Source organism: Mauremys mutica, chromosome 2 (assembly GCF_020497125.1).
Source record: "Mauremys mutica isolate MM-2020 ecotype Southern chromosome 2, ASM2049712v1, whole genome shotgun sequence".
In the NCBI taxonomy this organism is placed as follows: Eukaryota; Metazoa; Chordata; order Testudines; family Geoemydidae; genus Mauremys; species Mauremys mutica.
In genome coordinates this window covers 84,710,939-84,727,041 of record NC_059073.1, presented here as the reverse complement: position 1 = coordinate 84,727,041, position 16,103 = coordinate 84,710,939, and the positions used below count along the sequence as shown (strand labels likewise).

The 16,103-nt window shown below is 50.5% G+C and overlaps 1 protein-coding gene across 4 annotated transcripts in view; it reads left to right on the top strand.

Annotated features, from left to right (window-relative positions):
- Window positions 1-12,560: 12,560 nt before the first annotated feature.
- The window catches only part of MIB1 (MIB E3 ubiquitin protein ligase 1), a 122,514-nt gene continuing 118,971 nt past the window's right edge, over window positions 12,561-16,103 (top strand). For all 4 annotated transcript variants that reach the window (XM_045004953.1, XM_045004952.1, XM_045004955.1 and 1 more), the window contains exon 1: window positions 12,561-13,129. In XM_045004953.1, coding sequence (XP_044860888.1) covers window positions 12,901-13,129 — 229 coding nt within the window. In that variant the 5' untranslated portion in view covers window positions 12,561-12,900. The remainder of the gene's footprint in view (window positions 13,130-16,103) is intronic.

The following is a 16,103-nucleotide window of genomic DNA, read 5'->3' as shown; positions in this document are numbered from 1 at the left end:
CATTTCTGCTTTAAATAGATAGTAGTAACTGACTGCAATGATACTAGTTGTGTAACCAAGGACTACTCAAGTAAATGTGTTTGAAGGATCAGGCTCAGTGCTTCTAAAAATGTAATAACTGTTTTTATAGGTGTTCCTTAAAACTGAAGTGTGTCTAGAACTTAATTGGGAGACTAAACACACTTTCTTTGTAAAGTGTAACACACAAGGCTAGAGTCTCACTTACAATCCACACATACATAGCCCCAGAAAGCAGAATAATAAAAACTAAAAGCAACATCTGCATTAAACAGTATTTTTTAAAGGGCAGTGCTTTTCTACGGAAGGTTCACTGGATAAGATAGGCTTCAAAATGAAGTCTTGATTTGACAAAAGAATCAGAATGTTTAGCCTTTCAGTTAGTCATATAATCCTATCCTAAAATCAGCATACCAGGAGAGTATGTCATACACTGTATGGTATAAATTATATTTGGGAGCTTCCCCAGATGTTATTCTTTGTCCGAGTACATATACATTTATAAATCTTTCAGCAAACTCAGCCAAATGCAAAAATCTTTCACTAAGTGGGGGAATTCACAGTTGCATTGCAGCCACTTTACAATGGTTGTGTTGCTAAGGAGCCCTGGTGGAAGAGAGGAGATTTGGGATCCAAAGAGGGAGGTCATGTGCTTCTTGAAGATCCTGAGGAATCAGTGACATTTGGGGGCTGCCACTGGACCTGCCTCCACAGGAGGAACCCTGGAGAGCTTGTCCCCTGCAGTTTTTCCAGAAGTGTTTTTTCTCCCCACATAATAGTGACTAGTGTGTGCCATCTACTGGGTGTAATCTGAACTGTCCAACTAACTGCCAAAGAGGATTCTGCTCTAGTTACAGTAAGAACTGGTGGTTATGGAGCGGGAGGATCTGAATTCTATCCCCAAAGTCACTGTGGCTATTATATGTAGAAATGTGTCAACCAGAAAGTTCTAGGTGGTCACAAGCTTTGTGGTGGCCACCATATAGTTACTAATTAACTGGATTTTTAAAAAATATTATTTTTTTAGACTCATCCATGACATTATTTATTCTGTATACTTGTGTGTCACTTAATATATAAGTATTAAGCTACCTGCCCCCTAGAGCTTACTATCTTAATTGGAAAGGTGACATATCAACAAATGATCAACAAACTATGGGGTTTAATGTAGCTTTAAGAAGACTCTACAGAGGAAGGGGAAGGGAATAGTTTTTGGGAGAACATTTTTTTTAAACTGATCACTTAGTAGTTCTGTTTCATATTTTTCTTTCTTTGATACCAGCTAGAGGAGAGATCATTAGAATAGAGATTAGTAGTAGAACGTTAACCAAAAGAAGTGAATTTTGAGGAGGGATTTGAAGGTTCTTCTTCGAGTGATTGCCCCTATGCATTCCAGTTAGGTGTGCGCGCCGCGCGTGCACGGCTCTTTGGAACATTTTTACCCTAGCAATTCCGGCGGGCCGGCTGGGCGCCCCCTGGAGTGGCGCCGCTATAGCACTGGATATATACCCCAGCCGGCCCGTCCGCTCCTCAGTTCCTTCTTCCCGCCCGTGACGGCAGTTGGAACAGTGGAGTGCTCCTTTGACCTCCACATCCCTAGCTTCTCTCTGTTTCTCATTGTGTAGTTAGTGTATATAGTCAGTTTAAATAGTTAGTAAAGTTAGTAATTAGGTAGATTAAGGGGAATTAGGGGGGCTTAGCCCCTCTTCTCCCGACCGGTGCGGGCTTATGCCCAAGACACCAGGATTTAAGCCCAGTGCGGCTTGCCAGCGGCACATGCCGATTGGGGACGCTCATGACTCCTGCCTGCATTGTTTAGGAGAGGCCCATCGCGCAGATAAGTGCCCGATTTGCAGATCGTTCAAGCCTAGAACGAAAAAGGAGCGGGACATTAGGTTGAAGCAGCTCCTAATGGAGTCGGCGCTTACCCCTGCGGTGCCGACACCAGCAGCTCCGCAGTTGTCTTCGGCACGGAGCGCACCAGCGGTTCCTGACCGGTCCGGCACCGAGACTGTAAAAAAGAAGCAGCCGGCACCGAGGCCTCGGCACCGTTCCCTCTCGCCATCAGGGAAACGAAAGCCGCAGCAAAAGCCTATCAAGGCACCTGCATCGGGACCGCTCACCCAGCCACCGCCGGCTCCTCCGGCACCAGCTGTGGTAGTGCACAGACCGTGCATGGTTCCGTCAACTCCGGCGCCGCAAGGGCCGTTGAGTCTGGTACCGCCCTGCTCCCCGGTGCCAACCGCGGTCGAGCTGCCTCTCCCGTCGACGCCCGAGACTTTCTCGACGGCGAGAGAGCTCATCGAGCTCACAGAGGCACCGAGCCTCCGGCCCCCGGCACCGCCGGTGCGGGCTGTACAGTCAGTGGGAAAGCCGGCTATGATGAGGCCACCTTCCCCTGACAGACGGGATAGACGGCGTTCCAGGTCCCGGTCCCGATCCCGGAGACGGTCACCGTCACGCCGATCCAGATCCCGGCACTGATCACCATCTCGGTACCGCTCCCCGTCTCGGCGCCGGTCGCAGTCCCGGTACCGCTCCGCATCGCGGTACCGGTCGCACTCCTGGAGACGTTCCCGGTTCCGGTCTCCAGACCGTCGGTACCGAAGGCGGTCCGGTTCCTGGTACCGTTCCCGGCACCGCGACTCACGAAGCCGCTCTCACCGTCATCGGTCGAGATCGCGGTCGACCTCCCGGCACTGGCACGGTCGATGGTCCCGCTCTTGCTCCCGGCACCGCGAAGACCGGCACCGATCCCCGGCACCGTTCAGGGACAAACCGGCGGCATCGACGGCGCAGTCCTTGAGTGCCTCTGCCCCCCCATGGCCTTCTCACCAACCCTCGGTCGCCTTTCAGGCGGACAGCGGTGGGGATCTCCGGGCCGACCCCCAAGGGCAAGACCACGGTCCGCAGCAGTGGGGCTTCTGGACCCCCTGGGCCTACCACGAGGCTCAAGGTCTCCCCCCCCCTGTGCCCCAGGGGCTCCGAATGCAGGGTGCCGGAAGCAACGCTCAGCAGGCCTCCTCCATCATCACAGGGTGAGGCCCCACCGCCACCTGTAGCGGCAGAGCATCCTGTGGCCGAGGCGGCTTCCCACCCCCTGGAAGAACCACCTCCAAAGGACGTGGTCCAGGGTTTGTCCTCGTCTTCCTCGCCAGACGAGGCGGTGGCGGGGGCATCTGCAGTGGACCCCACTCCGATTGACTTGCGGGCCCACCAGGACCTTCTTCGCCGGGTGGCACAGGCTATTGACCTCCCCGTGGCGGAGGTCGCTGAGGATGACGACCCGGTGACCAGGGTGCTTGGAGCTGAGGCCCCGATGTGGGTGGCCCTGCCCTTTATCCGCACCATTCAAAAGAATGCCACTACCATCTGGCAGTCACCGGCGTCCGTCCCTCCCACCGCGTGCGGAGTGGAACGCAAGTACTCGGTCCCTCCCAGCGGATACGAGTACCTATATACGCACCCGACTCCGGACTCCCTCGTGGTGCAGTCCGTAAATGACATGGAGAGGCATGGGCAACCCGCTCCAGCGCCAAAATCTAAAGACGCTCGGCGCATGGATCTGTTGGGCCGGAAGGTCTATTCGGCAGGTGGTCTCCAGCTCCGGATTGCCAACCAGCTGGCGCTCCTTGGGCGCTATACCTATGACATTTTGGTGTCCCTGTCCAAGTTCTCGGAGCTGGTCCCAACAGCCTCCCGACAGGAGTTCTCGGCCCTCCTTGAAGAGGGCAAGAAAGCCTCTCGGTCCTCCATCCAGGCCGCTCTGGACTCGGCGGACTCAGGGGCCAGAACTCTGGCCTCGGGAGTGACCATGAGACGCATCTCCTGGTTGCAGTCCTCCACCTTGCCGCCCGAGGTGCAGTACACCCTGCAAGACCTCCCCTTTGACACTCAGGGTCTCTTTTCTGAGAAAACAGACTCAAGGATTCAGACCCTCAAAGATGGTCGAATCGCCATCCGCACCCTGGGTATGCACACACCGGCTACCCAGCGGAGGTCGTTCCGGCAACAGCCATACCGACCATTTACTCAGGCCAGGTCATGGCCTTATAATAGTCGCAGAGGCAGCCTAAACCGCCGTAGACCATCGGGCAACAGGCGTAACCAGGCCCAGGCACCCTCGAAGGCCCCTCAAGGGCCTAAGCAGACATTTTGATGGGACGCCCGAGGACGGCCCATCAGACTCTTTACCGGATCCTTCCCCGTTATTTTGCAACCGCCTTTCCCACTTCCTCCCGGCGTGGTCCCAAATAACATCGGACAACTGGGTACTTCATACGGTCCAGTATGGTTACCGCCTTCAGTTTGTTTCGCCCCCCCCCCCCCACCTTCCCCGTCCCTCTTCAGGGACCCCTCTCACGAGCAATTCCTCTTACAAGAGGTCGAGGCTCTGTTGAGCTTGGGTGCCATAGAGGAGGTGCCGAACGTCATGCGAGGCAGGGGATTTTATTCCCGATATTTTCTCATCCCCAAGGCGAAAGGAGGTCTCCGACCTATACTAGACCTCCGGGAGCTCAACAGGTACCTGCTCAAGCTCAAGTTTCGCATGGTCACCCTGGGGACCATCATTCCCTCCCTGGATCCGGGAGACTGGTTTGCCGCCCTCGATATGAAGGACGCGTACTTCCATATCGCGATTTACCCTCCCCATCGGCGCTACCTGCGGTTCGTAGTCAACAAAGCGCACTACCAGTTTACGGTACTACCCTTCGGCCTTTCCACCGCGCCGAGGGTCTTCACCAAGTGCATGGCAGTGGTTGCCGCCGCCCTCCGCCGTCGTCGCATGCACGTCTACCCGTATCTCAACGACTGGCTGGTTCGCGGGCCATCCCGACAGCTAGTGGCAGGTCAAATGGCCAAGATTCTAGCCCTGTTTCGATACCTGGGCCTTCTCATAAACGCCGAGAAGTCCTCTTTAACTCCATCACAAAGGGTGGAGTTCATCGGAGCGGTCCTGGACTCCAGTTTGGCCAGGGCCTGCCTCCCTCGACCTCAGCACCAGATGATGGTCTCCATCATCCGGGACCTGCAGGCCTTTCCCACGACAACGGTTCGGTCCTGCCTACGCCTCCTGGGCCACATGGCGTCCTGCATGTTCGTGACCACGTATGCGAGGCTGCGCCTTCGCCCATTTCAAACTTGGCTGGCGTCGGTGTACCGTTCGCACCGAGACTCTCTGGACATGGTAGTCACGGTCACGAAGCCAATCCTCGGTTCGCTTAGCTGGTGGCTGGACCCAGACGTCGTGTGTGCAGGAGTCCCGTTCCGCCCTCCTCACCCATCCATCACCCTGACCACGGATGCCTCGGCGTTGGGATGGGGGGCTCACCTTGGTGACCTACACACCCAAGGTCTCTGGTCGCCCCGAGAGCTCTCCCTCCATATCAACGTCAGGGAGCTGCGAGCGATCCGCTTGGCGTGTCACACCTTCCGCGCCCATCTGCAAGGGCGCTGTGTGGCGGTGTTCACAGACAACACGACGGCAATGTTCTATGTCAACAAGCAAGGCGGCGCCTGCTCCTCCCTGCTTTGCACGGAAGTGATGCTCCTGTGGGACTTCTGTGTAACCCACTCGATTCACCTGGCAGCGTCCTTTCTTCCAGGAGTGCAGAACACACTGGCTGACCATCTCAGCAGGTCGTTCCTCGCCCACGAGTGGTCCCTTCGTCCGGATGTGGCGCTCACAATTTTCCGAAGGTGGGGGTCTCCCCAGATAGACCTGTTTGCCTCCAAGGAGAACAGGAAGTGCCACCGGTTTTGTTCGTACCAGGGTTGCTCCCGAGGCTCCCTGTCGGACGCATTCCTCTGCTCCTGGACGGATCACCTCCTCTACGCCTTCCCTCCGTTCCCACTCATACACCGGGTGCTACTCAAGCTTCGGAGGGACAGGGCCCGCCTCATTCTCGTCGCTCCGGCCTGGCCACGACAGCACTGGTACACTCTGCTGCTCGAGCTCTCCGTTCGGGATCCCATTTCCCTTCCGTTATGGCCAGACCTCATCACGCAGGACTTCGGCAGGCTCCACCACCCGAACCTACAGTCCCTCCATCTTACAGCTTGGTACCTGCGTGGTTGACCCACGTGGAGCGGGACTGTTCGGCGGCGGTGCAGCAAGTCCTGATGGAAAGCAGGAAGCCTTCCACTCGCTCAACCTACCTCGCGAAATGGAAGCGTTTCGCGCTCTGGTGCGATCACAGAGGCCTTAATCCCTTCCTGGTCCCTATCCCTACGATCCTGGACTACCTCTGGTCCCTTAAGGAACAAGGACTCGCGGTCTCCTCCTTGAAGGTACACCTGGCAGCCGTGTCCGCCTTTCGTCCATCCATTGGAGGTCGGTCCATCTTTTCCAACCAGATGGTTTCCCGCTTCCTTAAGGGCCTGGACCGCTTGTACCCGCCGATACGACGTCCTACCCCGTCCTGGGATTTGAACCTAGTTCTGGCCAAGCTTATGGGAGCACCCTTCGAGCCCCTGGCCACGTGCTCCCTGCTCTATCTCTCGTGGAAAACGGCCTTTCTCGTCGCTATAACGTCAGCAAGACGAGTTTCCGAGCTCTGTGCCCTAACGGTTGGTCCACCGTATACCGTCTTCCATGGAGACAAGGTGCAGCTTCGACCACACCCGGCCTTCCTCCCTAAGGTGGTGTCGGCCTTCCACCTAAACCAGGACATTTTCCTTCCAGTCTTCTTCCCGAAGCCGCACGCCTCACCTCGTGAGAAACAGCTTCACACCCTGGACGTCCGCAGGGCCCTCGCTTTTTATATAGAGCGGACGAAGCCCTTCCGGCGTTCGCCCCAGCTGTTCGTAGCGGTTGCTGATCGCATGAAGGGCGAGCCGGTCTCCTCCCAAAGGATTTCCTCCTGGGTGACTGCATGTATCCGGACATGCTACGAGCTTGCTCGCGTGCCAGCACGCTGCCTCACCGCTCACTCTACGAGAGCGCAAGCCTCGTCTGCTGCCTTCCTGGCCCATGTCCCTATCCAGGACATCTGTAGAGCGGCCACCTGGTCTTCTGTCCACACCTTCGCTTCCCACTACGCGTTGGTGCAACAATCTAGAGACGATGCAGCCTTCGGCTCAGCAGTCTTACACTCTGCCACGTCTCACTCCGACCCCACCGCCTAGGTAAGGCTTGGGAATCACCTAACTGGAATGCATAGGAGCAATCACTCGAAGAAGAAAAGACGGTTACTCACCGTTGTAACTGTTGTTCTTCGAGATGTGTTGCTCCTATCCATTCCAGACCCGCCGGCAAGAAGGAACTGAGGAGCGGACGGGCCGGCTGGGGTATATATCCAGCGCTATAGCAGCGCCACTCCAGGGGGCACCCAGCCGGCCCGCCGGAGTTGCTAGGGTAAAAATGTTCTGAAGAGCCGTGCACGCGCGGCGCGCACACCTAACTGGAATGGATAGGAGCAACACATCTCGAAGAACAACAGTTACAACGGTGAGTAACCGTCTTTTACTTGGCTCACTGAGATATGGGGGCTATTCAAGGACCTGACTTGGAAAGAAAGAAGGGGAAAGTGGGGGCACAGCCGGACATGAAAAGTAAATAAAAGAGAACAAGAGCAAAGATGGGAGCGTGGTGGAGGTGTACATAGGACCTTGAATATAAAGATGAAAAATCTGAATTTGATGCAACAAGAAACAGAAAGTGACTGAAGTGACATTTTCATAGATATTTGAAAATCAGCATTTTGTTTAGCGTGGGAAGAGAGGCAACAAAGCCATAAGGGAGTAGGTTGAAGAGACTATAGGTAATAATTGGAGATATACCAATCTCCTAGAACTGGAAGGGACCTTGAAAGGTCATCAAGTCCAGCCCCCTGCCTTCACTAGCAGGACCAATTTTTGCCCCAGATCCCTAAGTGGCCCCCTCAAGGATTGAACTCACAACCCTGGGTTTAGCAGGCCAATGCTCAAGCTACTGAGCTATCCCTCCCATCCTAGCTCTTATTCTGTTTCCAGTTAAAAGTATTGACTCCTGCTTTTCACAGGATAAGCACATTGGCATAGTTTCAGTTGTTTGTTGTCTCTCATAACTGGTCCCTTAAATGAAACTGAGCCCTGCTCTCCTGTCCCAGTCCAAGTGCATGGTCGGTTGGTGAAATGGGGAGGGCAGGGCTGCCCTTGGGACTTACAAATGAGAGCGAGCCCAAATGCAAGGGAAAGTCCAGAACTTAGAGTCTAGAGAGAGGGTCAGAGTTCAGAAACAGAGCTGGGCTGAGAGCTACAGGGAGCAGATGCCCTGAAGAAGGTAGTGGTGAGAGTTCCCTAGTTGAGCAGTGGATCCAAATCAGGCTGGTGAAAGCAGAAGGCAATCAAGAGGTCACCTACAAATTTCCCCAGGCCAGAGAGCCATGGCCAGAGAGGCTGAGAGCAGCAGAGAGAAATGCCTGCTAGCTCTCTCAGCCAGCGAGATGAAGCTAGAGAGCCCGAGGGGCTGAAGGCTGGGGGATAATGATGAGATCGGGATGAGCTGCTAATGTCTCCTGGCAAGAGCTAGCACCAATCCTGAGAATGAAGCAGGGCATAGATGCACCCCAGCTAGTGGGGCTGGGGTGAGATGTGGTGGGAGATGCAGCACTGCATCTGAGAGTCTAGGTGGGATGAGATATTGGGACTGTACCAGAGAGCTGGGGCATAGTGAGAAATGGCAGAGCTATATTTGGTTTGTTTTTAGATTGTTGGGCCTTGAATGTAGTGTTTGGATATTGCTGGGAAATTGTGGACTATGGTTGTGGGACTCTTGTAATTAATCTATCAATGGGTTATTTATGTTTGGAAAGCTTGTATGGAGTTACTGAGGCCTCTGGAAGAGGGAAATAGAGGCTGGGGCTGCTGGCAGGGTCAGCCTGAGGCGGCACCCTGTAAGCCACTGCCCTGTGACTGGTCTCTATCTAGGTATGTTCTCTTGTCCTCAGGATTGTTGAGACATCATCATGCTTGTTACCACTCAGGGCTTTCCTCACACAGCCTCTACACCTGTCATATCTAATTATGTGTTATAAACAGCTCATTCCTTGAAACCATAATTTGTCCATATATTTTGCAGCTTAATCTTGTTAACCCAAGAATTGTATTAAAAACAAAACATTCCACCACATCCCTTTTTTTGTTAACACGGGTATTCGTCTTTTCAGAACCAAGATTTGGAAGGGACACTATGTATTTAAAAGCATTGAACTCCTCTCACTCAGGCACAAGGAAGACCTCCTCAACCATTTTAGCCAAAGGGTAGTAAAAAGTATGTGCTTTAGATCATCCTCAGCAAGAAACACCAGCTGTACATTTGCTGATAATGAATATCTAAAAAGTAGAATCGATGAGATGAGAAAATTATGACCCTAGGGCCATCAATGGAGCCTCATAAAATCAAAGACCCACAATTGGAAAGAGAAAATGTTCTGGTAATTTGCCATTCACGACTCTTATGAATTTGTGTACCATTCTGGCTGAATAGCTGCAAAATGCCCCATAGTAATGTAGTAAGCTCAGTACAAGCAAAATTCACTCTCAGCATAAAGACATCCAAGCAATTTAAGAATGACACACCTTCCTGGCATGATACGTGTTAATATTTTGAGGCTTCCACTGCAGAAGTGGAAATCAAACTCTGTGGTAGGGAATGGATGCGCAGGGGGCACATTTTCACATTAAAGAAGCTATTCCTTATGAGCAAATACTTTGGAGTCTTAGTATGGTGGAGGAAACAGTGACTAATGGGATCAATGCTATAGTCATTTAGAAGTTTTGTATCACTGCTGTGCTATACTGTGAGAAAGCTGTATGCAAGAAAAATCAGGAAATGTTTTCATGAGCTCTTCTACCGCTGGAGTGTAAAGGAAGTACAGAAAGGGAAATAATAACCTAGTTATGAGGGAAGCACAGCTACCTTTTAGCAGTTATTTTTTCTCTTCTGACTAATCACTTCTCTTTCAAATCCTGCATAGGATGCTTATTACTTAGCATAGCACATCCTTGTAAGGACAGATAAGAACAATGATAATATCAGTCAGTCTTTTTTTAGTTATATCCTCTGTCAATCACAATATGATTTCTTATTAGAACAGAAGGGGAAAACATTATTTAAGATGGGTAAACATCAACTTGGCATGTGTGGAATTAACCCAAGAATAATCTTTAGAGTGAAATATGCGTGTATGTAGATTAATTAAGAGCCATATTCTAGATCTTTGTGCAAAGTCTGGGTTTTGTGCAGAGGAACTTCATGGGGAGCCAGAGTTGGGTGAGGGTACATACTCCTTTTCCCCTCAGTGTTGGAACCATTAGCATAGATACTATAATAGCTTCTGGGTTGCAGTAGTGCCTGCTGCATCCCCACCTACCTTGGGGCTTACAGAGGCACTAGCTCCATTGCCTTCTCTGTCCTGCCACTCCTCCAACACACACACAGTTCCACCTTCTGCACTGCTGGGCCTGGTCTTACACTGGGTGTGTGTGTGGGGGGGTGTCGATCTAAGATACGCAACTTCAGCTACGAGAATAGTGTATCTTAGACGTATCTTAGATCGACTTAGAATCACTTACTTTGTGTCCTCGCAGAGCGGGATCGACAGCCGCCACTCCCCCGTTGACTTTGCTTCCACCTCTCGCTGAGCTGGAGTTCAGCAGTCGATGGGAGAGCGATCAGGGATCGATTTATCATGTCTACACTACACGTGATAAATTGATCCCCAATAGACTGATCGTTACCCGCCAATCTGGCGGGTAGTGTAGACGTACCCTTGTAGAGCTAGATCTCCATAGTGAGCATGGAATATGTAGAATACTGTCAGACCACACCTCAGTCTACTTTGACTGCATAATGGAACTGCAGGGTTCCATTGCCTTTGGAGATTTGGCCCTGAATATGCATGGAAATTCTGATAGGTGTTCAACATTAAGGCTGTGGTGAAGTGTTCCTGCTGTTTGGAAGCATGGGGTCCTATGGCAAACAAAGCTAGTGAACTTGTTATCTAGTGGATTGTCATGCTCTTCATTGCCTATTATACTTGTCATAAAATGTGAGTAAAAAAAAAATGGATCCGCCAAGCTCAGGAAATGTTTACATGTAAACATTTCCTGAGCTTGTAATCAAGCAGATGTGAAAAAATTAATTTTCGCATAGTGATGATCTCATATTATCTTAATCTTTTCTCTATTTTAATCTTGCTTTGAACATGAGTTTCATGGTATGGAAGGCAAATGTGAGATCGAAGCCATTAAATGTCTGGAAGAAACCCTCACAAGGGGGAAGCAATACCGGTATGTTTTGTATTTCTGACCCCAATATTGTGATACAAATAGCTACACAAAAGGCAATTCCTATATTTGCGTGCTGTGATATTAAAGGAGAGTGGGTCTTCATAGCCTTCTACATTTCCTTAATGGAGTTTGTCAACCTCATCCAATTAAATCAGTAGTTCCCAAGCCCCCATTTCTGATGTAGCTACACTTGACTCTTTCTATCACCAGCATTCCTTACATTACATCTTGCACAGGTGTCTTCTCCTTTTCTCTGCCTCTCTCTCAAAGCTATTATTTCTCCTTCTCTCTCTGTCTTTGCAGTTCTTTTGCCTTTTTTCCAGCTCTCTCTCTGTTCTCTTTTACCTTCTTTCCCTCTCTTCCATTCACCTCTGATCTCTCCCCTTATTTCATTTTCCTGGTTTCACTCTGATTTTTCTCTCTCTCAAAGCATAGTTGACAACATGTAAACATTTTTGCCAGGAACAGTCCTTAATAAGCAGGGTTCTGCCGCCATTAAACAACCCCGCCCCCAGCCAGTGGATAGATTGGTGGGCATGTTGAGGAATTTTAGGTTATTTTATTTTTAGAAGGTGAGAATCAAATTGCCCCAGGCAGCTGGCTGATTTGAAAAATCATCCCTTGAAAACAATGTTGTTCCCTCCCACAGCTCACCATTCTCCCCCCATGGTTTCCCTATCCTCTCACTACAGTGACATTTACTTGCGGGGACAGTGTACGCTTTCCTCTTGATGGTGCCCTACCCTCTTCCCCTGCTCCTCCCTCCAGTGCCCATATCTGAAATGCCTTCCATGCACTGGCTGAAATGAATATAGCTGTAGGGCAGATGCTGGCAGGGTCGAAGCTGGCTGCCATGGTCCCAAAACCATGTGAATCCTCTTCTAACAAAATGGGAGGAAGATTAAAAATATGCAGTTGCAGAGGTGTGCATGGCACCACTGTTATTACCTATGTGTACTGGCTAGAGGCCCCGCTTTGGGAACGAGGCCTTTTACTCCCCGCAGCACATGAAAAGCTCCACAGAGAGCAGTGGATGATACTGCATCAAAGGGGTTGGGGTGGTGCCCATCCTGCCAGTGTACTGAAGCCAGGGCGGTCCATGCGCCCGCAACGCCATGTGCAATGCTCAACTCCTCTCCCTAGGTGGCGCTGATGAGCGTCGCGCTCCTGCGTGGCACCATTCTCCTTTCAGGCACAGGGCCCTCAGATGCGCATGCGCCACGAGCGGCAAGCGCCAGCGCATGCGCCGTGTGTGTTCCTGGCCAGAGGATGAGGCGGCGATGGTGGTCTCGCTCTCTCCCCGCCCCCCGGCTCCCGGTCACCGAGGTGCCCGGATGTAGCGGATGAGGCCGCGTCCGGCTCGCTCCTGCCCCCGGGACGTGTAGGTGGCTGGCGAGCGGCTCGAGCCGGGCGCGCCGGAGCCTGCGCGAGCCGCATCCTCCCCGCGCCGCCCCGCAGAGCGACCGGCCCCGGCCCCGGCCCAGCGGCGAGGCCCCGCTCCGCTCCGCTCCCCCAGTGCAGCCCCCGCGGAGACGCCCCGCGTGGCCGGGCCTCCCGCCGGGCCCCCGCGTCCTTCCCCCGGGCCCGTGCGCGAGGGGCGGCGCCGGCATGAGCAGCGCCCGGAACAACCGCGTGATGGTGGAGGGGGTCGGGGCCCGGGTGGTGCGGGGCCCGGACTGGAAGTGGGGGAAGCAGGACGGCGGCGAGGGCCACGTGGGCACCGTGCGCAGCTTCGAGAGCCCGGAGGAGGTGGTGGTGGTTTGGGACAACGGCACCGCGGCCAATTACCGCTGCTCCGGGGCCTACGACCTGCGCATCCTGGACAGCGCGCCCACCGGTAAGGGCGCCCGGGCCGGAGGGGGACGGGACGGGACGCTCCCTTCTGTCTCGCCCCACTGGGCAGGGGGCACGAGGGGCTGGGGTCCTCGGTGAGAACCGGTTGCGGGCTGTGGACTGGACCAGTGGTTTCTTCCTCTTCCCCTCTTCAGGGTCCGAAATCCTCCCACTGGAGTTGATGGGATGAACTTCAGCCGCGGGGCGTTGTAGTCTGGCCCTCGCTGTAGGGGAAGTAGCTTGGACGTCTCTGTTGTGGACTTTTAAATCTTGTTTAGATAAGGCATGTGTAAATGTACAATAGGGAACAGTTCTGCAGGAATGGGTGGGGTTGGAGGGAGACGGTGGGGACCCAAAATTTCTTTCATCTTTACTTTTTATTCTAAAAATACTTTGTATTGAGGGCAGCAAGATGTCTGGTAGCAGCTCTTTGTTACAGCTAAACACATAATTTAATTTAAAACATATTTTACTTACCGTACATCTCCCTTTATTTCTACTATCGAAATGGCCATAGCATGTTAACACTCAAGTACATTTTAAAAACTTTATTATTTGAATTTTGAATTCACTCAGCTTGGACAGTGAGTATAGAGCTGTTGGTTTAACTCTCACATTCTCTTGCACCGACACTATGCGGCAATTTTGGTGGTGTACATACTGCAGGGAATGTTCAGGCTAACACAAACCAAAACCCCTGTTTTAATTGAAACGTTCAGAAAAAGGAAAATCCCAGTGGCCCTAGCTTTTTTTTTTTAATTAAAGTTTGGGCATAGGCTTACTGGACAGGATTGGTTCAGAGGAAGGATAATTAGTCAGATTTATTGGAATTCCTAGTGTTTTCCTCTTCATTTCATGTCTTATGTTTGCATTTTGCCTTGAGAAGAGGAAATGAGTGGGAGGAGGAGAAGGCCATCTTTCATTCTGACAAGGGTCCAAATTATATATACAAAGAAAAATGATGTAGAAAGCTTATGATGTTTGTTATTTTCTTTAGCAGACTTCATAAGATACAGAAACACAGAACTTATTTAAATTTATTGTTAATACAAATGTGCAATAGAGAGAAAACTTTGGTCATATTGAACACTTGTGATGGATACCCATGATTCTAAATGTGGCACTGTTCTTGTTCTACGTGTCCTTTTAGTGTAGTAGGATTAGACTGGGTATTCAGGAGGGATATGGTTTAAAAATGTAAGCTGAAAATCTTTTATGAATTGTTACAGAAACAATAAGGAGAGAGAGAGTGTGTGTGTGTGTGTGTGTGTTTTAGTCTTGGATCCTGATTTTGCAAATGTTTATGCTTGTTCTTACCTTCATTCACATGAATGGGCCTACTGAAATCAGCAGGCCTGCTCCTGCTTAAAATTAAGCATTTGCCTATGTGTCTTGCAGGATTGGCACCTTGAATGCCTGCTGTTCTTGATCCAATGTGTAGATTTCAAAGGAATATTGTCAACTTGAAATGTATCTGAAAGTTCTTAGCTACTGTAGTTGCAAGTGACTGTGGAAGTTTTCACCACTTTTTGTTGTTGTTGCTGTTTTTCAGTTTTTGTATTTTTGACATAACTTGTGGATAGTATTAATTTGTCTCATGTATTAGCCTGATGACAGCATTTCTCAGGCACTTGTTTGGGAGAAGCTCATATGTTCGCTTCTCTCCAGGCTCCACATGAAGGTGTTTGCCATAAAAGAGGAGTAGAGTTGTTTCTGAGTTTTAAGCCTATGGGTGTCTCCTCTTCATAGAACACCTGCATGGAACCAAGGGGTAGCTGGAGTTGGGGTTGAGTGGTAAATCTCTTCTTCATGTCACAGTTCCCTGGGGTGTGGAAGCAATAGGAATTTGGAAAGAAGGGGAAGCAGCGGGGAGGTAGTATAGTCTCATCAATGGATAGGGTACAGCATTAGGACTCTGGACCTTTAGGTTCTAATTTGTTTTGTCACTGACCTGCTGTGTGACCTTGGGTAAGTCATTTCACCTCTATACTGGCTTCTTGTCTTATGTAGATTACACTCTCTCTCACTGTGTGATTGTCTGTTGTCTAGCATAAGGGGGCCTTGATCTCAGTTGTGGCCTCTAAGTACTACTGTAATATAAACAATAGCAAGAAATTGTGAGGAGATGTTAGAATTTGGGAATCAGCGCCTCAGTACTGTTAGAGGGGCAAGTGAGAAGAATCCACAAAGGGAGGTGTGCACCCAAACATGTTTGTTGGTTTTGGGTCTGCTCACTGTCCCTTACTGAAAAGACCATTATAAACATCAGCAAAGGAACAGAAAGAACTCCCCCCCCCCCCCAAAAAAAAAGGTGTGTGTGGTGGACAGAGGGAAGGGATGGGAAAGAAGTGCGGGGAAAACCCAAGCAGGACATATTGTTGAATGGGGCGAATCAGAAAATGTATATTTTTTTAAATTTTAAGAAAATTTGAGTTGACGGTGTCTTTAAGGTTATGTCTTCAGTGCAGAATTCAATCAAATGTAGATAATTTGAGTTAACTCCTCTCAGGTTAGCCTACTTCCAGTGAGAGCACCACACTTTGAAATATGTTGAACTACACAAAGTGATTATGTTAGCACCTAATGAATTGTGCTAACTTGAGCATTAACCCCCCCTGACAGGCCAGCCAACTGAGGTTAAGAGCACTGCCATACTTGAGTTAAGGACTTTTGTGTATAGACAGGGTTCAAGTTAATTCTGCAGTAAAGCAAGCCCAAAATATGTTCCATATGTTTCTGGAGATATACAAGTAGCTCTGATGTTTTATTATAATATATAATAAAATTAACCCATTTTACACTCCACCATTACTACCAGGATAATATACCACTGAAATAAGTGCATTACAGCTAGATAGATAACCAAAAATCATGGAATTCAAAATATTGAAATTCATCTTGATTAATGCATAGGGACCTTGAAATGAAATTACTTGTCATATAATTCTTTGGGATATACTGTTAAAGTACTATTTATA